Source organism: Macrobrachium rosenbergii, chromosome 33 (genome assembly GCF_040412425.1).
Source record: "Macrobrachium rosenbergii isolate ZJJX-2024 chromosome 33, ASM4041242v1, whole genome shotgun sequence".
Classification (NCBI taxonomy): domain Eukaryota; kingdom Metazoa; phylum Arthropoda; class Malacostraca; order Decapoda; family Palaemonidae; genus Macrobrachium; species Macrobrachium rosenbergii.
In genome coordinates, this window is record NC_089773.1 from 10,894,592 (window position 1) to 10,920,215 (window position 25,624).

Here is a 25,624-nt window from a genome sequence, read left to right on the forward strand (position 1 = left end):
CAAATATATCCCAAGCGTCGATAAACGATAGAGTTGAAACATCATATCAGTTTTAGCCAAAAAGTTTTGATACCGACTTGTCAACCGCTTAGTTTCCCAGCCTCCTGACCTAGTTTTTACTTTTTATGATTCATCATGACTGGCTTAAACAGGATTCTGGTATTCATCTGTTAGAACAGACGGACAGAACGACTAGTGTAATTAGTTATTTGGGTAAAAGGGGACGGTCTTTAACAAAAATCAAGCAGCAGATAGGGAATATCTGGCAAGGAAACTGACAGAAAATGTTATAAATGCATTGACAGGTGGACAGTAAAGGCAAGCAGACGGAATTGCCAATAACCCGATCAAACTAGCTTGATATCTGCAAATGTCGCGAGAATTTGCCCTTCTTAATGTGGAGAGATTCTCTTGAGACTCACTGGCTGGCGTCCTCATAGGCAGGCTTCTGGGTCTCAGAGTATAACCTTTTTTTTTAGTTTTCTGTAAAAGAAAACTATTGTGCCGGCTTTGTCTGTCCGCCTGCACTTTATTCCGTCCGCACTTATTTCTGTCCGCACTCTTTCTGTCCGCCCTCAGATCTTAAAAGCCACTGAGGCTAGAGGGCTGCAAATTGGTATGTTGATCATCCACCCTCCAATCATCAAACATACCATATTGCAGCCCTCTAGCCTCCCCAGTAGTTTTTGTTTTATTGAAGGTTAAAGTTAGCGATAATCGTGCATCTGGCAACGATATAGGGTAGGCCACCACCGGACCGTGGTTAAAGTTTCATGGGCCGCGGCTCATACGCGGAATAAATCGAATACCTGCAATTTGATAATAATAATAATAATAATAATAATAATAATAATAATAATAATAATTGGATAGTAAGAATGATAGTAATTTGATGACAATAATGGTAAAAATTTGATGATAATAGTCATAGTAATTTGATAATAGCAATGATAACAATAATAATAATGATAATTTGATAATAATTTGATGATAATAATGAAAGTAACTTGATAATACAAACAGATAATACAAACAGAGAAAGCATTTAATAATAATAATAATAATAATAATAATTTAATAATAATAATAATAATAATAATAATAATAATAATAATAATAATAATAGCAGTAACAGCAATAGCAGTCTGTGTAGAGGCGTACACAGGAAAAAAAAAAAACAGTAATCAACAAGTTTCTGTAACGCACGGCTGTGTGAGTCTGTGAGACCCAGTCGTCTGGGGGAAGTAAGTTAGTAGGTCAGAGTATACAAATTCACAGTACTTTTCTTTCGTGTTTTTTTTGCTATAGGATTTGTATGTGGGATAGTCACGGAATATCCTCGCCTCTGGAATGTACGTAGGGGGGGAGAGAGAGAGAGAGAGAGAGAGAGAGAGAGAGAGAGAGAGAGAGAGAGAGAGAGAGAGGGCAGGGGCAACTGGCTTCTGATGTATTGTCATGTTTTGTTAGATGATTTAGTATATATGTATGTATGTATGCGTGTGTTTGTATATATATATGTATGTATGTATATATGTGTGTGTATGTATATATGTGTTTTAACATATATATATATATATATATATATATATATATATATATATATATATATATATATATATATATATATATTTATCTAATGAAGATTTGTAAACTTTTGTGTGTGACTGTGTGCTGCCCAGTCAGACACACCTTACTCTAGGTCTCTCTCTCTCTCTCTCTCTCTCTCTCTCTCTCTCTCTCTCTCTCTCTCTCTCTCTCTCTCTCTGAAAAACCGGCCGGGGACTGGTCCCGTAAGCAGCCAGAGACGTAGAGGAATGTAAGACAAAATGCAGCTGTAGGTTGCGTTGTTCAAAAGAACCTTTCAAAGATTATTACGTTTTATATTTTACTTCCTGCGATTATGTCGGCCGGAAGTTATGTTTTACCTCTTTCTGCCTGCCTTTTTTTTTTTTTTTTTTTTGAAGTCTGACCGAAAGATATTTTGAGAAAGAATTGATAGACTTGATGTCTCATTTTAACAAGTAAAATATGCGCAGAAGTTTCCTCGGCGCAGTCGAGTTTTCTGTACAGCGTATAATCAAACCCACCAAAAATAAATCTACCTTTCGGTGGCCTCCGTATAATGCTGTATGAGCCGCGGGTCACGAAACTTTAACTACGGCCCGGTGGTGGCCTGTCCTGTATCGTTTGCCGAGATGCTTATGCAGGCAGGAATCACAAACGTTTTGAACCCTCTTTGAGATGAAGCGCAGCATTTTTCAAAATCACTGAAGCAATGAAGTCTCGAGCTTCACTCAGGCACGGAATCATCCCATGTAGAATGAAGCACGGAATATTTCAGCTACTTATTGAATCACTTTTATGAACGAAAAGGTAAATTTACGCTGCAATGAAGCACAAAGGGATGACAACGAAACGAAGCACAAGAAATAAAAGCAGAATGAAGAACTGGTGCTTCTTTCAGCAAAGCAGCGGAAAGTTTGAACAACTTGGCCACTACCTCTTGAATTGCACAAGTAAAGGGTAAATTGATGTCATTATGCAATTTGGGGAGATGGACCGGAAGTGAGAGAGAGAGAGAGAGAGAGAGAGAGAGAGAGAGAGAGAGAGAGAGAGAGAGGTACCCCGTGATATTTATAGACATAATCTTGCATAAAATATGAGCCGCACGCTTCAGGAATTAATCGCGAATGATCCTTGCATTATGCAATGCAAGAAGCGAATAATTGCAAATTATAATCCTACGCATTTTATTGCGTACCCAGGAACTGAATACGCATGAATAAAACATGACAAAGCTTCTAGCGCACGATAACTTTCTATATTTGTACGCCATCCATTCATTCATTTGTTATGAAGTATGATCATTTTAGTTCCACCGCGTCGATGCTATGTTTATGTCGTGTTGCCAGATGTACCATAATTGCAAGCTCATGGTGATATCGATTTTAACGTCAATAGTAAGCGTGGTATTTTCTCTCTCTCTCTCTCTCTCTCTCTCTCTCTCTCTCTCTCTCTCTCTCTCTCTCTCTCTTACGGAGCACATTTGATCTACCATAGCTTCCCAATCTCAATAAAAATCACGGGGTCGAATCCTTTGTGTACCAGTGATTCGATAAAATTAGGCAGTTAGGGTTCTTTGAACTCCGGAATTTGCCTTCTGTATTCCTTTTAAGAGAGATAAAACGGTCAAAAAGATGTCCTCTCTACTACTGCCATTACTTCAAAGCTATCTGATTGTTGTTTTCTTATTTACTTGCCAGAAGAGAAAAAAAAAGAAGTATAGACTGATTCACAGTCTCGATAAGGAGATAGCATTCGCGAACAATGCCATTGAGTAGGAATTGTACTTTGTTTTTGTGTATTGTTTTAATAAGTATAAGTAATAGATCATCTCTATTATTATTATTATTATTATTATTATTATTATTATTATTATTATTATTATTATAAATACCTGAGATTGACAGCTGACAGACTGACAGACGGGAGACAGTGAAAGGATTTGTTTCATTGGCGGGTGTCAGCGAGATGACATTCCTCCGTGTGACATTTCGGGGTCAAAGGCCGCAAGATTTATTGAAGAAGATGTGTGAGTGAGAGAGAGAGAGAGAGAGAGAGAGAGAGAGAGAGAGAGAGAGAGAGAGAGAGAGAGATTGTAATTGAAACTTTACGATTTGAAGAACTCTCCTTGAAGAACTCCTTATGAAAAGTTTGTCTTAATACATTGAGATTAACATATATATATATATATATATATATATATATATATATATATATATATATATATATATATATATATATATATATATATATATATATATATATATATATATATATATATTCTCATTTAGGAGCCTTTTCAATATCATTAATCTAATTCATCATAAAACACGAATATAACAAAATGGAACATGATAACGGGTACCGCAATAGCTAACCGATTATTGATTTATCGATACGCAGACCGAGTTTCTCTGTCACCTTTTCCTAATTCTCCTTCTTCTTTCTTTTGCAGGTGAGAACTGTGATATAAACTGATAAGAGACCAGAAACGGTATTTGTAAGTAGTGAAGTACTTTTAAGGTTTCCAAGATTTTTAGTGTTCTGTAAAACAAGATTATTGAGACGGCTATTTATCCGTCCGTGCTCACTGTATGAGCAGCGGCCCGTGAAATTTTAACCACGGCCCGTTGGTGGCCTGGCCTATATCGTTGCCAGATGCACGATTATGGGTAACTTTAACCGTAAATAAAATAAAAACTAGTGTGGCTAGAGGGCTGCAATTTGGTATGTTTGATGACTGGAGGGTGGATGATCAACATACAAATTTGCAGCCCTCTAGCCTTAGTAGTTTTTAAGATCCGAGGGCGGACAGAAAAAGTCGTCACAATAGTTTTCTTTTACAGAAAACTAAAACCCACTTAAATTTTAAGTATAAATGGACCAACATTAAATTAGTGCCATTTTTGGGTTCTTTTGAATATGTATAGCTTGATGGGTTGGTCGTTTCAGATTTGAATTTTTAATTGTATTCACGAAGATTAGAAATAAGATGATTTTATCTTGAGGAACTTTGGAATTTTCCTTCTTTCTTCTGTGTTCCTCTAGGCTCTATAGCCCTCCTTTTATGTAAGTACTAAGCCAGTTAGGCAATTATAAAATCAGAAAACTTTATTATTATTACAAAAAATATTAGCAATTTCGTAAGCTTACAAAAGATTCTTTAGTCAGTATGAATTGTATGTAAAAATGTAAATCATTTTTTGTTACAATAATTTAATTTGTATCTATTTTCGACAGTTTATTATTATTTTTTTTTTACTAAATAAAGGTAGTAATAGTAATATGACAATTAGTGCATATATGATTTTCCTGTTCCTTAAAGTAACTGGAATTTTTAATGTGATTTAGAAAAACGATTCTTATGAAACTTCGCTGTGATATAAAATGCTTAGTCATGTCTTTGTTTATTGTGATAAATTGGAAAGCTGTTTTGTTATTCATTCTTCAGAAGCTGAAGAGTCATCTCTCTCAGAGAGAGAGAGAGAGAGAGAGAGAGAGAGAGAGAGAGAGAGAGCTTACTTAGAGAGAGAGAGAGAGAGAGAGAGAGAGAAGGGCGGGAATATGTTAAGGTTGATATCTATATATATAAGTATATATATATATAATTTTTATATATATGAATATATATTTTTATAGAATATATAGAATATACAAATATATGATTTTTATTTTACAAATATATATATATTTATATATTTATATATATATATATATATATATATATATATATATATATATATATATATATATATATATATATATATATATATATATATATATATATATATATATATATATGTATGTGTGTATAACAGTCTGTTGTTTACAGAGATATCATTTCTGTGCTTGCAACATGATTTTGACTAATCTTTTTTTTTTTTATAGTGCCCATCACCTCTCTCTCTTGGGATGACCTAGTTTTTATGTTGATGGCTCGTGTTTACGTTCGTCAAACTTCTTTTTTTTATAATCATAACACTGAATGAGTTTAAAGGTTGGTGCAACGTGATATCCTCTCTCTCTCTCTCTCTCTCTCTCTCTCTCTCTCTCTCTCTCTCTCTCTCTCTCTCTCTCTCTCTCTCTGCAGAGCGAAAGATAACGCATAATGCCATCTTTATATTTTGTACATTTATGTGTTTCAGTAGGTTGAAAAATATAAATGTAAATTCTCTCTCTCTCGCTCTCTCTCTTATATACTATATATATATATATATATATATATATATATATATATATATATATATATATATATATATATATATATATATATATATGTGTGTGTGTGTGTGTGTGTGTGTGTGTGTGAGAGAGAGAGAGAGAGAGAGAGAGAGAGAGAGAGAGAGAGCAGAGAGAGCAGCTCTTCATTACCATGCTTGCCACAAAAAAGAACATCTAAGTTTAACAACCAAGTTAAACTCCCTGGCAAGGTTACCCATCACTAAACGTGCTGTTACGCTCCTCTAACGAAAAAAAATGTAAAAAAACAAAAAAACGTTGCAGGAGTTATCAGTGGAAGATCCGTACCCAGGTACTCTCCCAATCATTCCATTACGAACGGTGGCCCCCCGACGCGCTTTGTCGAATTTCTGAAGGGCTGCCTTTGTGCTTCAAATTGCTTTGCAAGTTCTTTTAAGTATGCGGCAAAGCAACTATACTGTAGAAAGAAGGGTCCTTCCTATTTGCTCTCCAGGTATGGAGAGAGAGAGAGAGAGAGAGAGAGAGAGAGAGAGAGAGAGAATTTTAGATTATCGGACGAGTCACTGTGATCCTAGTATGGCCGGGCGGGTCCTCACGCAATTTGCAAATTTTAAAGGGAATAAGAGTCCCGTTGTGGACCTCTGGACTCTCCAACCAACCAGCAGAGACGTATATATGGCAGGAGCTGCGATATGTCTGTAGCTAATTGTCTCTCTTGCAGTCTCTTTCAATCTCTTGCAATCTCTCTTTTGGGATTTGGGATTGAGATCACGTCCCATTGGTGAAAGTTGCTCTGCAAAAAGGATTGTCGATACAGCCACTGAGTTGTTGGTGTAATTAGAATTTTTTCTACCTTTTTTGTTACTTTTTTTTACCTTTGATTGTTATTCCAGTTGCCTTATTTGTCTGTGCTAGTTAACGACCAGTCTGTTAGTTAGCCGGTCTGTAAATGAGATTCCTTGACTGGTAATGGACTGAATTTTAAATTTTTTTTTTTTTGTCTCGGGTGCATTCGTTTGCCGTGTTAGTTCTGCGGTTTTTTTATAAGTAATATAATTTAACCTTTCTGTATTTCCCATTACCTTCCGTTACTTCTTCCTAATAAACACCATCTTCTGTATAATAATCATAATAAAAATATTGGTACATATCTGTCGTCGCTTCCACGCCAAAATCCCCAGGAAAAAATGGCTCTCATTTCCTCGCGGATAGTTCCTGTCTTATAAGATTCTTTCCGATGAGTTTCTGGAGTCTTGTCCTGGAATGTTTTTCTCGCGTTTCGACCTCTTTCTTAGTATTGTTTTTCTTGTGAGAGTTCCCCAAGGCGAGGTTTTTTTGCCCAGTGGTGTCGCCTGCTTGGTTGGTATTACTAATTATGGTTAATGACTGTTTTGGTGGGTTCATCTTTTCAAAGGAACATCACTACATCCTCCTCGCCCGAGAGAGAGAGAGAGAGAGAGAGAGAGAGAGAGAGAGAGAGAGAGAGAGAGAGAGAGAGAGAGAGAGAGAGAGAGAGATATTTTAAGCAACTTCACTACACCCCCCTTGAGAGAGAGACACAGAGAGAGATTTCAAGAAACCTCACTACGCCCTTCTTCCCTGAGAGAGAGAGAGAGAGAGAGAGAGAGAGAGAGAGAGAGATTTTCAAGCACTTCACTACAGCCCTCACCCTTTGAGAGAGAAACAGAGAGAGAGAATTTAAGAAACCTCACTACATCCTCTTCCCCCGAGAGAGAGAGAGAGAGAGAGAGAGAGAGAGAGAGAGAGAGAGAGAGAGAGAGAGAGAGAGAGAGAGAGTCGAATGATTCGCCAAATTTGAGCACCCCGCGTGGGGTATATTGCCTCGGGCATGTATTGCGCGCTGTCTGTGCATTTGCCTTCTATTGAAGAGGGCATTTCCCGCCCCATCCCTTAAGTAGGTACCTAAGAACAAGTTTTTGCAGACACAACCAACCCATGGCCCTTCCCATGTGCCCAAACACATTGAGACACCAACCGTACCCTGCGGTACTCCCCTAGTTCAAGGGCCACCACCCATATACCCTGGGGACCTCCCCCAGCTCATACCCAGGCTAATCCTCTCATGTGCAGCCCTTTCCTCATGGTCAAATCTTAAATTTGTTGGTCAAGATTGCCCCAAGGGTGCCCTTGGTGTAGTTAGGGCGTTTAATTATATTTTTATATGTGTATTTATTTTTTTATATGTTTGTTTCTATTTTATTTTATTTTTATTTATTTGTGTATTTAGTAATATATATTTTTATTTTTATGTATATTTTTTTTATTTGTATATATTTTTTTTATTTGTGTATGTTTTTATTTATTTATATTTTTATGTATATTTTCCTTTATATTTTTACTTTTTTGTATTTTTATTTATATTTTTATATTTTTATTTATTACTAATATTGTTGACTTAGAACTTCCCACAGTAATCAAGTTTTGTGACTGCAAGAATTTTTTTTTTTTTTTTTTTGGTTTTGAGGAATTCAGAATTTTTAAAACAGTAGAAGAATTCGTGTTGTATTTGACAGAGGAATTATATTATACTGTATAACTTCAAGGGTAGAAGAATTAATACTTTGCGTATTACGGTCTTAATGGGGTTATTTATCTATTCATACATATAAGATGGGCATTAAAATAATCTGGATAATTCCGAGAATTGAATTCGCATAAATTCTGGCTGAGGTGAACTTCTGTTTATGTTTTGAGAGAGAGAGAGAGAGAGAGAGAGAGAGAGGGCCAAATCAACTCTCTATTAAAATAGCTTCCTTTTTTAAAGGGTCCAAAAGTTTTCAGGTAGAAATAAAAATAGTGATATTTTACTTCAGTATTAATGTAATTCTCTCTCTCTCTCTCTCTCTCTCTCTCTCTCTCTCTCTCTCTCTCTCTCTCTCTCTCTCTCTCTCTCTCTCTCTCTCTCATTTTTGAGGGTCTAAAGGTTTTCAGCATGTAATGGAAACAGCAACAGTATTTTAGTTCAGAGAGAGTACTATTATTTTAAATTAATAATAGTACTCTCTCTCTCTCTCTCTCTCTCTCTCTCTCTCTCTCTCTCTCTCTCTCTCTCTCTCTCTCTCTCTCTCTCTCTCTCTCGTGGCCCTCCTAGGTGATAAAAGGGAGGATAGCAACAAAAGAACAGAATTCGGGTAAATCACACCAAATTGGACAATTGTTGGGTATGCGCTAACCCACCCTTCCAACTCCCCCCCCCCCCCACAATACCCCATACCCCCGACCTTTAACTGCTATTCATGCGTATGAAAGATTTGGTGTACCTTTTCTCTCTCTCTCTCTCTCTCTCTCTCTCTCTCTCTCTCTCTCTCTCTCTCTCTCTCTCTCTCTCGATGGAGAATTTCATTTTTGAAAGAACAGAAAGTTATAATACTGTAAAATTTTAGTTCGACAATTACACTTAATATGCAAAGAAAAGGAACTCTCTCTCTCTCTCTCTCTCTCTCTCTCTCTCTCTCTCTCTCTCTCTCTCTCTCTCTCTCTCTCTCTCTCTCTCTCAACTGTTTGTAGTCTGAAAGTAGATTTAACGCTCTTTCAATGCCCTTAACGATGGTATTGTTAGAGAGAGAGAGAGAGAGAGAGAGAGAGAGAAATATGATTCGTAAATATGATTCATATCTCTCTCTCTCTCTCTCTCTCTCTCTCTCTCTCTCTCTCTCTCTCTCTCTCTCTCTTTTTGTCTTGACATAAATTTCTGTTGTTTGAACCGGTTGTCCTTGGACTAGGGGGGTGTTGTTGTTCCAGGCGTGTGCTTGCAAGGTGATGTTGTTTCAACCCCTTCTCAGTTTAGCGAACTTTCGTTCCATTTCAGCGTTGCAAAGGAAGTTGTTTTTCCATGTTGTTGGTGTGTCTGGCGTTGCACGGTAGTGTTGCCTCATCCCTCTATGCTTTAGTGAAAGGATGTTGTTTCTTGTTTGTTGTTTCCAAGGGAAGTTGTTTCACTCTTAATGTTGGAAGGAAAGTTCATACCGTATTCACAAATGTTTTGTATTTTGAATTTTTTATGAAGAATAGTTGTATAAGTCTTTATCTGATTGAGAGAGAGAGAGAGAGAGAGAGAGAGAGAGAGAGAGAGAGAGAGAGAGAGAGAGGCTATCTATACCTTTACCTCTGCAGTCCTATGGTATGCAAAATAAATGTCTATAAATTAAAAGAACGCAAAAGAGAGAGAGAGAGAGAGAGAGAGAGAGAGAGAGAGAGAGAGAGAGAGGGGGCTATCTATACCTTTACCTCTACCTCTGCAAAATAAATGTCTATAAATTAAAAGAACACAAGAGAGAGAGAGAGAGAGAGAGAGAGAGAGAGAGAGAGAGAGAGAGAGAGAGAGAGAGACCTTTATCTATACCTTTCTCAACAGTTTGGTCATACAAAATAAATGTCATTTAAAAAGACAAATTGAGTTTACAAAGAGAGAGAGAGAGAGAGAGAGAGAGAGAGGGGCTAGATACCTTTACCTCTGCAGTCCTATGGTAGCAAAATAAAGCCTATAAATTCTGAAAGAGTAAACACAAGGAATAGCGACTGAGTCGAGGAGAGAGAGGCTATCTCATACCTTTGCCACTTGAGAGGTCAAAATAAATTTATAAATTAAAGCCTACGTACCTCAGGAGGTTAACCTAGAAAAGGGGTTTAGAGAGAGAGAGAGGGCTAACCCTACAAAATAAATGTTATAAATTAAAAGAACACAAAGAGAGAGAGAGGAAAGAGAGACCCTTGAGCCTTGCGATGACGTGCAATAACGTAAACATGGTTAGCCTGTAAGATTTAACCTCTAGGACGATGACGTAAGAATCACGAAGATGATTGTGCAATAGGAAAAATGATGATTATCTCCAGTTAGCAGCTTACAACCTGTTAACCTAAAAAGGGGGGTTTAGCCTCCAAGGGCTCTCTCTCTCTTCTCTCTCTAAGGTTCTCTCTCTCTCTCTACTCTCTCTTGCGATGACGTCTCTTAAACATGGTTCTTTTAGATTTAACCTAAGGACGATTTTGCATCCAAGATGATTTGCAATAGGAAAAAATGATGATTATCCAGGTAGTCTCTCTCTCTCTCTCTCTCTCTCTCTCTCTCTCTCTCTCTCTCTCTCTCTCTCTCTCTCTCTCTCTCTATCATGCCTTTAATACCCTTGGACGAGGTGATTCTCGAAAACTTCGAGACTTCACATTAAATCAAACCTATTACATGACTTAACGAAGCTGTACATTTACGTATAAAAATTTTTATATTTTTCTTGCATAAAAATTAATGTTTTCTCGTCATTGATTTATCGATTTACTTTTCTTTTTTTTTGCTGGGCAGAGGAGGCCGGTAAGTGTATGCGCATTTGACACTTCTCTTGTTTTGTTATATTATCTTCAGAGTAGGTTTGGAAATATTGGCAGTTGGGTGGTTAATAGCTATGATATTTGAATGTGCATTGAAATTATAAAACTTAGCAGGCAAATGTTTCTAATATTTGTTTTAAAATGTTTGTAGTTGAATCCGTCGGAATATTAACAGTTAGTAGGTTAATTTGTTATTCAAAGAAGTCTTGCTAAATATTTCTATGCATAGGTTCTGAACATTTAAAGTCAGATAATGTTTTTGTCCTAAATTTTTTATTTCTCTTAAGTATTCTAGTTTAGTTTATATTTATGTTGTGTCTGTGTTATGAAACTGATAAGTAGTAGGTTAGTGTTGATATTGGTATTGCATTGCTTCTGTGTTTAAACGCTGGGTGTTCATGTGATTAATGGTTATATAAATTCACTTGTGTTTTTATATATATATATATATATATATATATATATATATATATATATATATATATATATATATATATATATATATATATATATATATATATATAAGCATTAAGCTACAGATGTCCTTTAATACCCAATTCACTCTTGATGGCTGTGTGGTTTAATGCGTCACTGTAGTCCTGAATTCTTGTTCTTCCGTGGTTCGAGCCCAAGAGACAGCGAACTTGTTATCAACTAAAAAATTCCCCTTCGGGTAACATGTATGAAAATATATTATTTCCGAGGGAGAGACAATTAGATATTAAAGGACATTAATCCATATATTTCTTCAGTTACCTCCTCTTACTTATTGAATGTTCTTATAAATTATTATAATCATAAACAATAATTTTCAAGCATATGAATTGTTTGCGTATAGCATTATATCTACAAATAACCCTTTATAGCATTCATATATTTTTGCAATGCAGTGTTATAATTTTTCTTACTTTTTTCCAGCGACAAGGAAGTGCTGACCCAGAGGCACCCCAGGCCACGCTCAGAGGCAAAGTTATCAAATTCGGATGGCTGGAAGGAGTCTATGTGAGTATATGTCCGTTATTCTCAGTCTGTGAGGTTTTTAACTTTAAGGAAGAAGTTTACATACTTAGCTGGAAGAGTGTACGGTAATTGATTATATGTGGCGTGAATGTTCTTCATTCTTGTTGTACGGTATTTTTTTGTGACAGTTTGTAATAATTGTATTTGTGTGTGTGTGTGTGTGTGTGTGTGTGTGAGTGTTTTTGTGACAGTTTGTGATGTTTTGAGAATGTGTTTTATGTTCATGAAAATAGTTGTGTGAGCTGTGATTGATTATTTGTGACATGAATTCTGTGTTTCACTTTTAAGGTGTATGTTTTTTGTGTATTTTACATGTGTGATGTTTGAGAATGTGATTTATATTCATAAAAACAGCTTAATTTATTTGTGTGACAAGTTAATTTACTGCCAAGAAAAATACGCACGTATTTTTCCCGCTGCATTTCAAAAGAAGAAATCTCCATTTAACCTCACTTGTTTGTAGAACATAGTTTCCTGCCTGACCCGTGAGGGGGGCGTAACCCCCCGCCCACCCAAAATCCTACATTTTCCTACTAGCCCAAGGATACCAGGAAGTCTCCAATATGTGAAGACCCAAGGTTTGTATTCGCGTAGGAGCAAACTACAAATTTTAGAGTAATTTGTAGTTTATCCTGTCCTTCCATTCTCCTGCCCCCCACCCCACCCCCTTAACACTCCTTAAAATCAAAACTGCTCCTTGCTTAATGTTTTGGAAGCTGAAGTAAGCTACAGTAGGTGCCTTTAAGAGCATTTTGTTTATATTATTCGGTAAAAATATTTACATAAAAATAGAAATGCCGTAGTCAGTATTCGTTCCGCTGCTCTGTTCATTCATTTCTTGACGGCAGATTAATTCTTGATTTGAATATTTAAATTTATTTTTTTGAATGTGGTGAAATGGTTGCGTAATGTCCCCAATGGGGAGGTATGGTTGGATTCAGAATGTGTGCAGTATTTTGTTTTATTGTTGGGAAAAACAGATAAAAAATCGTAAGTATACGAGAGAGAGAGAGAGAGAGAGAGAGAGAGAGAGAGAGAGAGAGAGAGAGAGAGAGAGAGAGAGAGTTTTCCTTCACAGTATTTTATTGTTGAGAAAGACAGAGAGCGAGAACTCCTTAAGTATGAGAGAGAGAGAGAGAGAGGAAGGAACATGTCCACTGCAGTAACATCACTCAAACCCCAAACTGTGTCTTCTCCCCTCTCACCTGTCCATCTCTACCTGACAGATGAGATGTCTCCTGAACATCTGGGGTGTGATGTTGTTCCTGCGTGTCTCCTGGATGGTGGGACAATCAGGAATTAGTAAGTACCGGGAAGAAAGTATACACAAATGCGATGGTGTCTTATTAATGTTAATTTTATTTGGCCATTCTCATCTGCTGAATTTTCTGACCACCAAAGGTCTCTCCGACTTTCGTGTGAGAATTGAAATTTCATAACTAATAAAGATTTGTTCAGCTCTCAATTAAGAATATATATATGCACTCCAAGTTATTAATAGTTATGTAAATACATATATGTATGTACAGCATGTACATTGTTCTAAAATACTGTTATGTTTTCTTTTCAGTCCAAGCGCTGATCATTGTCATATGTGCAAACCTCGTCACAGTCATAACAACTCTCTCCATGTCAGCTGTCGCAACAAATGGTCGGATACAGGCAGGTAAGAAAAAATAATCATTATAATAATGTCTTGTTTATTTCTTCACTCCCTCCTATCTCGATGGCGTCAACACTCACGCCTGTATTACAATACAAAATGTAATTGGAATATAATTATTTTTAACATACTTGGGTGTAGGAAAGCTGTTTTAACCCACCTGAGTGGATTTAATGACTCCTTGCTTGTTTAAAGACTCACACGTCAATTAAATGACAGCAGAATTCATGTAATGCGTCTCATTCAGAAGCTTGATTTTCTTGAAGTCTTCATATCAGAAAACCTTGACTTTATGTCTGTGTTTATTTTAGAAAATTCACGAGTGGAGTTGATGTATCAATCTCGTCTGATTTCAGGTGGTGTCTATTACATGATATCTCGATCACTGGGACCTGAGTTTGGCGGCTCTATAGGTCTTATGTTCACCGTAGCGAACTCCATTGCTGCTGCCACCTACATCATTGGTTTCTGCGATTCCCTCAAGGTAAACGACGGGGGTAGTAGTGCCGTCAGTGCACCTCATGTGGTGCACTGTAGGCATTACTTAAGGTTCCTTGCGGCGTCCCTTGGACCCCTAGCTGCAGCCTCTATCATTCATTTTACTGTACCTCTGTTCATTTTTTCTTTCTTCCACCTGACTTTCCACTCTCTCTGTTTCATAGGACAACTGCTAAAGGTTGTCCTTCTGGTACACCTTTCAAATCTTCTTACTGAATGACCTCATAGGTCCCAGTGCTTGGCCTTGGGCCTAAATTCACTATTCTGTTATGTGAACTGGTGAAAGAGACTTCTTGATAGTGTTTATTGCAATGTCCAAAACATTCTGTACTGTACTAGAATTCCCTCCCCTTTTTTGTTTTTCGTGATTTGCGTGACCCCTTGTTTAAGAGGTGGGTCTGTTGCCTCATTCCCTCCACCCCCCACCTTATTTTGCCCCCCCCCCAGATCTAGGTTAATGGAGGACATGAAGTAGATGTTTCTATTGACCTTCAGTCAGAAAAATAGCCAGTCCATGGAATACCTTTGTTTTCAAATGTCATTCAAGTCTGAAGAGTAACGGGTAATGTTGAATGGTTCCATGGCAATAAAGCAAACTTTACGCAATACATAAGATGATTCCGAAGAATTCAGTCTAAACCTGTTTGTGTTTACTGAAAAATCTGAAGTCTTACCTCCAAAGATATTCAAGTGCGGTCTTGCATCATCGCCATTGAAGGTTTCTCTTACAGAATCTTCCTTTCTCTTTTATAGGATATGTTGAAATATGAATTTGACGGCACAACGGTAATCGACGGCGGAGTTAACGATACGAGAGTTGTCGGCACTGTAACGTTGGTGGCAGTGTTAGGTCTTGCTATTGTTGGTATGGATTGGGTCACTAGGGTAAGTACTGATGTGACTGTAGTGTTTAAAGGAACTACATTTATCGTTGAAAGTTTCGTTGATAAAATACTCTAGGATAGATGCAGAGTTGGGAGACAGGGGATATTCAGAGTTACTTGTGTCCGGGCACAGCGCCCCAAGTTAGGTTCGGAAAGTAAGACCTGGTTAGGTCAGGACACGGCATTCTGGGAAAGGTTAGGATGTCTTGTGCCTAACCCTGTCTCCCTAATCTGCAACCGCTCTGTATTTTAACAGTTAAGGATTACAGTATTTAGGTTTGGAATTGATTTGTAAAGTTTATAAATGATTCTCTCCACAGGTCCAGATGGGTCTCCTATTTCTGCTGATCGGGTCGCAGATAGACTTCATCGTTGGGGCATTCATTGGTCCAACCTCCACAGAAGAAGAAGCTCAGGGATTTTTAGGTTTTAATTGTAAGTTTCAGAGTTGGATTTTTGTAGGCCTAGGGGATGGAACAGCTGAGCATAAAATACACGCTACCAGTGCGCCATTTCTTGATCGATTGAGGTTATAATATTTGTGAAATTTTTAGGTGTAGTCATTATTTCTTCAGAGCAATGAAGCTCTTACTTTTACGCTGAAATCATTTATAGGTAGTTACACAATTTTGATTTATGGTAAAAGTTATTTTCGTAGGAACTGAAGGCACTGGTTCTTAGTTAATCAAAGAATTTAGAGTGATAGGGATCAGAGGTAAAAGATGAAAATCCAAAAGAGGGAGGCAGCGCAACTTCGGGCTGAAAGCTTGCCGCAAAGAATCTCGTAATTTTGTCTGTGGTCTTCCTTGCAAATTTTGCTGTAGGTGGCCCTGCCGTCCTCCTTAAGGATTATACTTGATCTCCATCGGTTTTTTTAAACAAAGGTCCTCATTTTCCATTGCAGTGGAAGTCATCAAGGAAAACGTGATAGCCGACTATCGTAGATTTGAAGGCAGCAATCAAAACATTTTCAGTGTGTTTGGCGTCTTCTTCCCTGCTGTAACTGGAATTGTTGCTGGTGCTAATCTCTCCGGTGATCTGAAGGTACGGTGAATCTCTGTTTGTCACCAGAAAAAAAAAAATTACAAATCGGGTTTTATAACTTGAATGTAAGGCGCAGAAATATCTGTTTTGACTGTCATCCGTTCGTATATGTTTGAATGGTGATGTGAGATTCTGTTTCAGGAAAAATATTTAATTGTCACTTGTGAAAAAGTTAAATATTTCCTGTAACTGCCAAGTAAATACACTTTCAGGCCATTTAACTCATGAATTTTGTGTGCTACAGTTTGGCCTTGTCATGTTAAAGAGTTGTTTTGCCACACTCTTCTTTGTATTCATCCTAAAGTCAATCTTAATTCTGCTCTGTGGCGGGGAGTGTGTATCAGAGTACCAATTGCAGTATGAGTAAAATATTTGATGTATTTATTGCAGTACTTTTATCTCGTATTTTTGTCCCACAGGATCCTGCTGTGGCTATCCCAAAGGGAACCTTGGGTGCCATTTTTACTACATTCATCACCTATATTATTTACCCAGTTTTCTTGGGGGCAGCCACTCTTCGTGATGCATCAGGTAGGTGCTTCTTTTTACCTGTTCATTCCAGGCTTATGTGAGTCTGTATTAACCCTTTTGCATTTCAGTCAAGGTGAATTTAGAACAGCCCTTCTCCATCCAGGAACTAGTGTTCCTATAGTGTTCATATGTGTCAATTGTTTTTATTATACTATATCTTTTACTCACTCAAGTGGATTTTCACTTAGCCACATAACCTGGCACTGTTCTATATGCCGGTAAGGTCACAAATTTGACTGTGTGATGACATGAAATAACAAAGATAGCTCAAGGCTACCTTTGTTATTTCGTGCCTTGTCTTTTTGTATCCCTTCGCGGTGTGATTAAATTTTGTTCTCTTTCACTTGTCCATCCATTTTCTGCTCAACATAATTTGCTTTTTTCTTTTTCTCTTGTCCTATGTTGCGTAGATGGTATTGTCAGGTTGTGGAATTAGTTTATTGGGAAAGTATATAAGGTTACCTCAAAAAGAAACATTAGCATTTTGATTTTAAAGTCATCTTATTTGAATGTTCAGCTTTTGGGGTTTAGCGTTCCTTAACATGGAAGTTGCAAATCTTCACACCCATTAGCACAATTTATAATCATGGAAAAGGTGCCAAAATAAAAATTAAATACTTTTATTGGTTTTTTTATGTTATTTGTGTAGTTTTCAAACATTCAAGCTCACAGTAGATTACACTGTGATGATTGAAGAATATAGTGTTCCCTCATGCATGGATGTTTTTGAAATTTCTTTGAGAATGTAAGGTATTTTTACTGATAATTTGTTGCATGATTTTCTGAAAATAGGGTTTCTTGACATGTAAATACTTGGATTGGTAAACTCATCCTTCTAGGAAATGACAGTTGCAGAGAGTTCTGCTTCAGAAATAAGCTTACATTCCTCATGTATTTCAGGCAATGTCACTCTGTATGAAAGTTACATAAATGAAACAAGTGAGGAAGAGTACCACTTCAGGGACAACCCAGTGTTCACCAATCAGTCTTGCAACGTAGGGGAACCAGGCGACGAGAGAGAACCTTGTGAATATGGTCTCCAAAACAGTGCTCAGGTGAGCTCCTTGCTTAAATGTAGTTGGTTCCGCTATCTTCAGCTGAATCCCTGACATGCCTATTGTATTTAAATTTCCTAATTGCCAGAAAAGTGGTTGTTATTGGTAATTATTGCCAAATTTTGTTTAGATCTAAATACCTATGCTTTTGATATGGTTTAAGTGACTCTTAAAAACATTTCTGAATCCCAACAGGTTATGGAGCTGATGGCAGCGTGGGGTCCTCTGATCTATGCTGGGTGTTTTGCCGCCACTCTGTCTTCAGCTATTGCGTCTCTTGTCGGAGCCCCTCGTGTCCTTCAGGCGTTGGCCAAGGATAAACTCTACCCTGGCATTTTTCTTTTCTCAAAGGGCTATGGTGCCAACAATGACCCCGTTCGTGGCTACCTTCTCGTTTTTGTAATCTCGTTGGGTTGCATCATGATAGGTAATGGTCGTCTTGTATGAAATTTTACTCAGTAAATACAGTAAATGAAGACTCGTGATAAGAATTTACGAAATGACATAGCTTTGCTAAGGTACATTCTAATGCACATGTAGTTATGTTTGCTATGTAAGGGATCATTGGGTATGTTTGTCAGAAAAGAAAGAAATGATTAAGACTGCGCATTTACCAGTGAAATGCTTGTGTCTCCAAGATTAGGAAATCTCACCATGCTCTTCTCTTCCCCAATTCTCATAGTTTTTGTCTTTAAAGAGGCAGGTCAGTGCTGCTTTTAATGCTGACCTCTGATCTGTTTCTGTATCCCTTCCCTTATTTGTTTCTGGTAGACCGAGATATACAGTATTTATAAGAGATTAAATCTTTTTAAATCTTTCAACCTTCTAGTATTTTTTAAAATAAAGATAAGTTTCCAGTGCATCCATTATAACTTTACGTGTGAGGGCTAATTAGTGTAAAGCCCACAATATTTGGATCATGACAAAACCATCTAAAATGACATCAGTCTTGCTACTGCATTATCTGTTTGTACAACAGCATTGAATGACATCGTTGATTCAGATTTTTAATCACGGCAGTCTAAGAACATATCCCATCGGTGCTTCGTCCTTTACAGGTGACTTGAATGTGGTGGGAACACTGTTGAGTAACTTCTTCTTGGCTTCATACAGCTTAATCAACTTCTCCTGTTTCCACGCTTCTCTTATCAAATCCCCTGGCTGGAGACCTGGCTTTAAGGTGAGTGGAGATATTTTTGACTGGATCTGATTGCAGTTTATGACTCTTTATTATCCTCAAGACCGTCACATTTTTAAGTTATGGTTTTAGGACTTTTGTATCTTTGTTTAATCTTCTAAAATGGGCAGTGGAATATATACTGAATAGACAAGAATAAGTACAGTACCGTATAAATGCCGTTTCAGAAAGAAACCACTTGCATTTTCTATAAAGCTAAGGTTTTTGTTGTCCTTTGAATTAGGGAATTTCTAGAACGATGGACTGTACATTAAATATAATGCTTATCCATATTTACAACTTGGAAGATATGATCTGTCATGTCCAGTTAATATGGTTGTAAAGAATTTTAGAAATCTCCAAACTCAGTTCTGAATAGGATGGTTGGAATTCCTCATCAGTTTTGATGTTGGTGTGTGATGTTCTTTCTGATTAGCATATATTATGAACTCTGTCTTTAGCATACATTGTGAAGTTCAGTATTTACACATCATACTTGGTGGTAAGCGTTGAAGGTGAAACGAGGACCTTCACCCTGGCAGTTAACATAGCCAACCAGACACTCTCATTCATATTTTGCTTTAAGATTGCAAGAACATGATTAGCATATCCATGCAACTACTGTCATATAAGTCTCTTTCAAAAACAACAGGGAGCTTTAGTTTTCTTGAAATAAGCATTACGTAATAACTTATCAGAGAAAGATCCTAGATCCAGGTACAGATTTTCATAAATTTACATGTTTTTATAAATTTTCATGGGAGAAAGAGAGAGAATATAGAATTTAGGCCAAAGGCCAAGTGTTGGGGGGGTCTATGAGGTCGTTCAGCGCTGGAAGGAAAATTGACAGTAAGAGGGTTTGAAAGGTATAACAGAAGGAAAACCTTGCAGTTGCATAATGAAACAATCGTTAGGAGAGGGTGGAAAGTAAGATGGAAGAAAGAAAATATGAATGGAGGTACAGTAAAAAGAACGAAAGCGGTTGCAGCTAGGGTCCGAACGAACGCCGCAAAGACCCTTAAGTAATGCTTACAGTGCACCACGTGAGGTGCACTGATGGCTGGTATAAATTTTCATAAATTTACATATGATTTTCACAAATTTACCTACATTTACTTATGACTTTCAGTACTACAATTTGTGGGTCAGTCTTGTTGGCGGACTTCTGTGCCTGATAGTCATGTTCTTGATCGATTGGGTGATGGCACTGGTCACGTTTGTCGTCGTCATAGCCCTCTATCTCTTTGTGTCGTACCGAAATCCTGGTAAGTAATTATTTTAAGTATTTTTTTTAAATGTCTTTTTCTAGGACACAGCCACCGAGACAATGTCTTATACAATTTATACATCTGAACCCGTCTTTCTTATGGTTTTGTTCTGGCTCACAACCAATATAAGACTATTTTTTTAAATGCACCCTTTTTTAAATGATTTAGTACATTGTATATGAATCTGTATTTCTCTGTATTGCATATGTATTATGTATCTCTATATGCCAGAGTCCTGTTAGTAATTAATGCCAGTAGAATACAGAATCAGAATATAACAAACTAGTGAATTAGGCTAAATTCTCTCACAGGAGTTGAGGATTTGTATTTGAAGTCCACTAAGAAAAACTTCTGCATCACACTTTGTAAATAAATAGGTTAAATTTCTAAATGTACATACATTTATCGTGATGCATTAATTCTTGAGGTGGCCATCTTTGATTTGTTTAGATGTGAACTGGGGTTCTTCAACACAAGCTCAGACTTACGTGACTGCACTCAAGGCAACACTGGATCTGGTATCTGTAGAGGAACACGTCAAAAACTACCGTCCACAGCTGTTAGTGCTGAGTGGTACAGCCGGTTCTAGGCCTCCACTTATTGACTTTGCTCACAGCATCACAAAGAACATCTCATTACTCTCACTTGGTCACGTCATTCAGGTGAGTTCTGGTAGCTCAGTGGTGGTGTGCACAAAATTTTGTGTGTTGATTATCCCAAAGTCTGCCAATCCAGGTCATTTGTCACCATGTTTTTAAGAGCCCAAAGTATTACATGTAAGGTTAGAAGACATAAGCCTGTTTGAGAGTGGAGATGGGAGATTAATGAGTCAGATGAATATGAATATTTGTAGTTTGAAATTCGTCTTTTTAATGCTTGAATGAGTTGTCCTGCTTTTGTAACTACAGATCCTTGAGTACCCACAAATTTTTGTATAATTTGAGTCAGTCTTTCTGTTCTTTGATTAACGTATTCAAAAAGATCATTTGAAGACGTTTGAATTGGCAAATAAAATTTTGCAAATTCAAGTGCAGTATTAAGGACAGTTGTTTGCCGATAAGTAAATTTTAATTAAACACATTCAGTGGTTTGATAAATATATGTACTGTATCTTGCAACAGTAAATTAAAGTGTGTTGAAGCAGACAAATTCTAGTTGAATGAAGTTTGCAACAAATATTTAACAATGCTCGTTCTTTCACAGGGACCCCAAACTCAGAGAATCCGCAATGCGCTGACCCGTCAGTCTTACAACTGGTTGAGCCGTCACAAGATCCGCGCCTTTTATTCTCTTGTAGAAGGAAACAACTTGGAGGAAGGTTCCCGTAGTCTATTCCAGGTTAGTGGCTTGTACTTTATTTTTATGTACAGTATTTAATTATTATAAAATTCAGTTCTTTGTGTTGTGTTTACAGTACTGTTAAGTATTTAAATTGGATTGGAAATACATTTGGTGGGAAAAATACAAATTACTTTAAAACTTTGTAGTATCATCATCATCATCATTATCACAATTCCAATCTAGTACAGTACCCCTTCTCTGTAACCTTGCATTCCTTCTGTCTGTACATTCTGTAACTTCCATATACTGTATGCTTCGTTTCTAACTACTCTTGTGCCATTTCCCAGCTCCTAACCATCATAATCTTAATAAAAAGCATTAGTGTAAGGAGTTTTGACTTCATAGAAGATGATAAGAAAAATTTCTGCCTTCTCTTGTAGCTTGTTGGTTTAGGAAAACTGCGTCCCAATATGGTTCTTCTCGGATATAAGGCAAACTGGGGCAAGTGCGAACGTCAAGAATTGAAGGCATACTTTAACACACTTCAGTAAGTTATGATTCTCTTTTGGCGGCTGTATTTATCGTCGTTTTTATCCGCAACTGCATAAAATTTCGTTTTTCGCTCTATTTGTAAGTGTATTTGTAGGCAGATGAAAAATCAGTCCTTTCTTTTGTCTAAACATCTTAAATATTTTATATGTGAAATGTAGGTGCCTTCATTGCTGAGCTCATTAGCACAGTACCTCCTTCATTTTACAGCGAAGCTCTTGACATGTACCTTGGCGTGGCTATTTTGCGTGTGCCTCAAGGACTGGATTACTCACAAATCATTGAAGACGAGGACACTCCAGTTATTATGAATGGCACAGACACAAACATCACGTCCAATGTCGAGGATATGAAACGCAATCAGTCTGCTGGTCAGCTTTCACTTGGTAAGTAGATGTATGAAGCTTTTGTGTGAGATGAAAATTGTGATTATTAATTTTAATGATGAAATGACTTGAACTTGTTTCAGACTACTTGTGCTATGATTTGAATGGGCATACTTCACAAATAGCATGCCCATTTAAGATGGTGCGCTGTGCTGCTTAAGGGCATTATAAAAATGAAGGAATATAGTTTCAAATATAGATGATTGGAAGTGAACTTACGTCACAGACTTCAGAAACGTATTGGACGTTAGAGTTTTGTCACATGTTATATATCCTGTGCCCATGTTTTTCCCCTTATTTTTGTGCTAGAAAATGTCGTCATTTTGTGATTATCTCTGAAAACGCATTAATCAGCCTTGATGAGACATTACCCTCAACCAAAATAATGCTGAAGTAGTTATATCATCGCTGTTCTTGTTGCTACTTGGCCTTACAGTATTCGGTATCTTTGTCATTTTGTCTTCAAATATTCACAGCACGCTTTGCTTCCTAAACATATAGAATACCAGATTCACTTCTTTGATGCTTCAGTCATAGTTCTCATTGCTAAGTCTAACTTGTGAGAAACTTATTCTTAATTGCAAATTCTGATTGTCATTTATTAGAAACTTTTGGTCCATCAACCCATACTTGCTAAACATAGTTAGTTTTTAATTTGTTTGCAGTAGGCTTTCCAAATTTTCAAGATTCAGAAGAAGATTGATAATTAACAAGGTTGTCCTTTAGAGTTTTAAGAAGTTCCCATTTCCTGTAGACCATACAGAAGGCATCTGCTTTAACATGTTGGCACGGCATTCATTATAGCGTACATTGTAAATTGTAGTTACAGTACTCATAGTAAGAATTCAGTTCACTCACAAATGTCATTTCTACTTGAAGCAGGCACTTTTATGCTTTCCCAGTAGCATATAATAGCTTCATGAAAAATGCAGTCTACAGAGCATTTAATTTGAGGTTTGGTAAGTCGAAGGGAAATAATTATTAGTCGTAGGACTTCGGTACAGAAAGGCTAATTCATTTTTCCAAGCTATTAAAAGTTAAAGTTTTATTTTTGGTGTAAATGCCTTAAATACTGTATTCCATTTCTTCTTTACTAGCGTGTCTTCGAATGCCAAATTATACTGGTAATATTTACCATACTCGTTTTCAGCACTAACTGTTACCATCAGAACCAAGATGATTGACATCAAAAGCACGACCCCTTTTATTGACAATAAAAGCATATCCAGTTTGTTAACACTTGCACCACACAGTTATACATGTATTGTATTTGCCATGCTTGTATCTTTTGCAGTGGCACTGGTCCCTATAATTATACGTACCCTTAAAATGCTCTGAGGCAGTCAGTGTATGTACTGTAATTATTTGCATGTATCGACAAAACTGGAATAATATTTCAGTCATGGTCATAAATTCTTGATGTTAGGAAAGTCAGACTTTTCTGTGTGTTTATGCTGTTGATGGCACCACACTAATTTGCTCATTTTGCCTGAGTCTGTTGATGTGTATTTTGTTAAATGAAGTATATTTGTAATCACTTTTAATCTGTAGACACCAAAGTAACATTAAATGTTAAATGATGTCATTTATGTGGGAAAAAAGCATAGGGTGAGACATCTTATCTATTCCCATTATGATAATAATTATTACAGTATTAATGATAAATGACATTAATACTGATACTGATACTAATGCTATGATATGGACACATTGACTTGGCATGACAATATATTACATCTCATTGTGGAAGGAAGTACTGCTGTACATTATTACGAAAATTTATGATTGTATAGAATGTGGGGTAAATACTGTCATTGCAGATTTAGAATCCAAAAGACACTTGAGCAATAAAAAGGAATTTTAAAGACTTTTATCCATCAAAATATTTTGGGGGCTTTAGCAACCATTCTCTGTGCTGACTCAAATTACACACAAAATCTCTCACTTAAAATAGCACTTAGAAATGATCAGTCTCAGATGCAAAATGTTTAATGACACCATTTTTTTTTTTTTTTGTAGAATTTGCACAATTTATAGCAACTTAGATACAGGATATATAATGTTTGCAAAATTTGCCTTGAGAATTTGAATGAAACAACTGAATTTTGAGCACCAACAAGAGAATGCCTTTCAGCAACATTTTCAATTCATTATTTTTTTCATTGCTTTTATTTGGAAGAAATGTATTTGTTAAATATTCTTTCCTCTTGCTTACTTTTGGGCTGACCCTAGAAGTGGCAAAATTACTTGGTACCGTAAACTCTAATTCCCGGAGTGCTTATTACCGTGGTGAGTTTTTAGGTTACCGTCGTTTATTTTGAGTGTTTGCATGAATTTTCCAGCACTGGCCATTTTTCGTTTGGTTTTCTACCACGATTTATTTTTTGTCGTTTGTGTTCTGTGTGATGTCTGTGCATGCATTAAAGTGATTGTACGGATAAGTGTAACGATATATTTGGAATCTAGTTTTCAGTCCTGACTGGAAAAACAGTTTAGGACTTTGGTTTTCCAAGTCCAAATGTTAAGAGGAGGTCAGTGGACTCCATGCCGGTTAAAATTGAAATGGTGAGTCTGGATGGTATAAGCATCAGCTAAAACTGGAGGAGGGTCAGTGCTTTTGATCACAGACTGTGCATTGAATAGGAAAGGTGGTCCTGAATAGCGTTCATGGTTTAGAATTGATCGTATGGTCCAGATTCCAAGAATTAGTCGTTCTGCTGAAGATGGTGACATGCAGTTGGAATTGACGATGCGTATTGGTTTAAAAGGTAGACATATTTATGAAATATTTCTAGTATATATGTAGAAATTATGAGGAACTGGGTTTGTCAATTCTGTGTTGTTTGCTGCAGTCATAATTCTTTGAAATTGTATAGTCCACTAGTTTTTAAATTGAAAAAGCGAACTGGAAGTCCAAGAAGTCAGAGTTGGGATGTCACCAGTTCAGTTTAACATAGAACCAAGGAATAGTTGTAGAGATGGCTTTGGAACAGTATGTTTAAATTTTAGGTATAAAAGAATAAAGTATAAAATTATAGTAATTCAATCGTACATTTTTATGATGACAGACACAGTAGTGATGCTTTTTCAGTAATTTATTGCAAAAAAGGACTGTAAGAAATTTATCACCACTATGCTTTCAGTAAAATATGTAGTTTGGGC

At 36.8% G+C, this 25,624-nt stretch overlaps 1 protein-coding gene across 9 annotated transcripts in view; it reads left to right on the top strand.

The window, feature by feature from the left end:
- LOC136855915 (bumetanide-sensitive sodium-(potassium)-chloride cotransporter-like) overlaps positions 1-25,624 on the top strand; it is a 120,150-nt gene that overhangs the window by 85,973 nt on the left and 8,553 nt on the right. For 5 of the 9 annotated variants that reach the window (XM_067133379.1, XM_067133377.1, XM_067133382.1 and 2 more), the window contains 17 exons: positions 12,025-12,108; positions 13,353-13,428; positions 13,697-13,792; positions 14,146-14,273; positions 15,041-15,172; positions 15,492-15,606; positions 16,076-16,215; positions 16,635-16,746; positions 17,647-17,801; positions 17,997-18,228; positions 18,860-18,981; positions 20,108-20,243; positions 20,697-20,908; positions 21,450-21,584; positions 21,968-22,074; positions 22,287-22,462; positions 24,695-24,751. In XM_067133379.1, coding sequence (XP_066989480.1) covers positions 12,025-12,108; positions 13,353-13,428; positions 13,697-13,792; positions 14,146-14,273; positions 15,041-15,172; positions 15,492-15,606; positions 16,076-16,215; positions 16,635-16,746; positions 17,647-17,801; positions 17,997-18,228; positions 18,860-18,981; positions 20,108-20,243; positions 20,697-20,908; positions 21,450-21,584; positions 21,968-22,074; positions 22,287-22,462; positions 24,695-24,751 — 2,215 coding nt within the window. The remainder of the gene's footprint in view (positions 1-12,024; positions 12,109-13,352; positions 13,429-13,696; positions 13,793-14,145; positions 14,274-15,040; positions 15,173-15,491; positions 15,607-16,075; positions 16,216-16,634; positions 16,747-17,646; positions 17,802-17,996; positions 18,229-18,859; positions 18,982-20,107; positions 20,244-20,696; positions 20,909-21,449; positions 21,585-21,967; positions 22,075-22,286; positions 22,463-24,694; positions 24,752-25,624) is intronic. The other 4 variants (XM_067133380.1, XM_067133378.1, XM_067133385.1 and 1 more) reach the window with 1 other exon arrangement.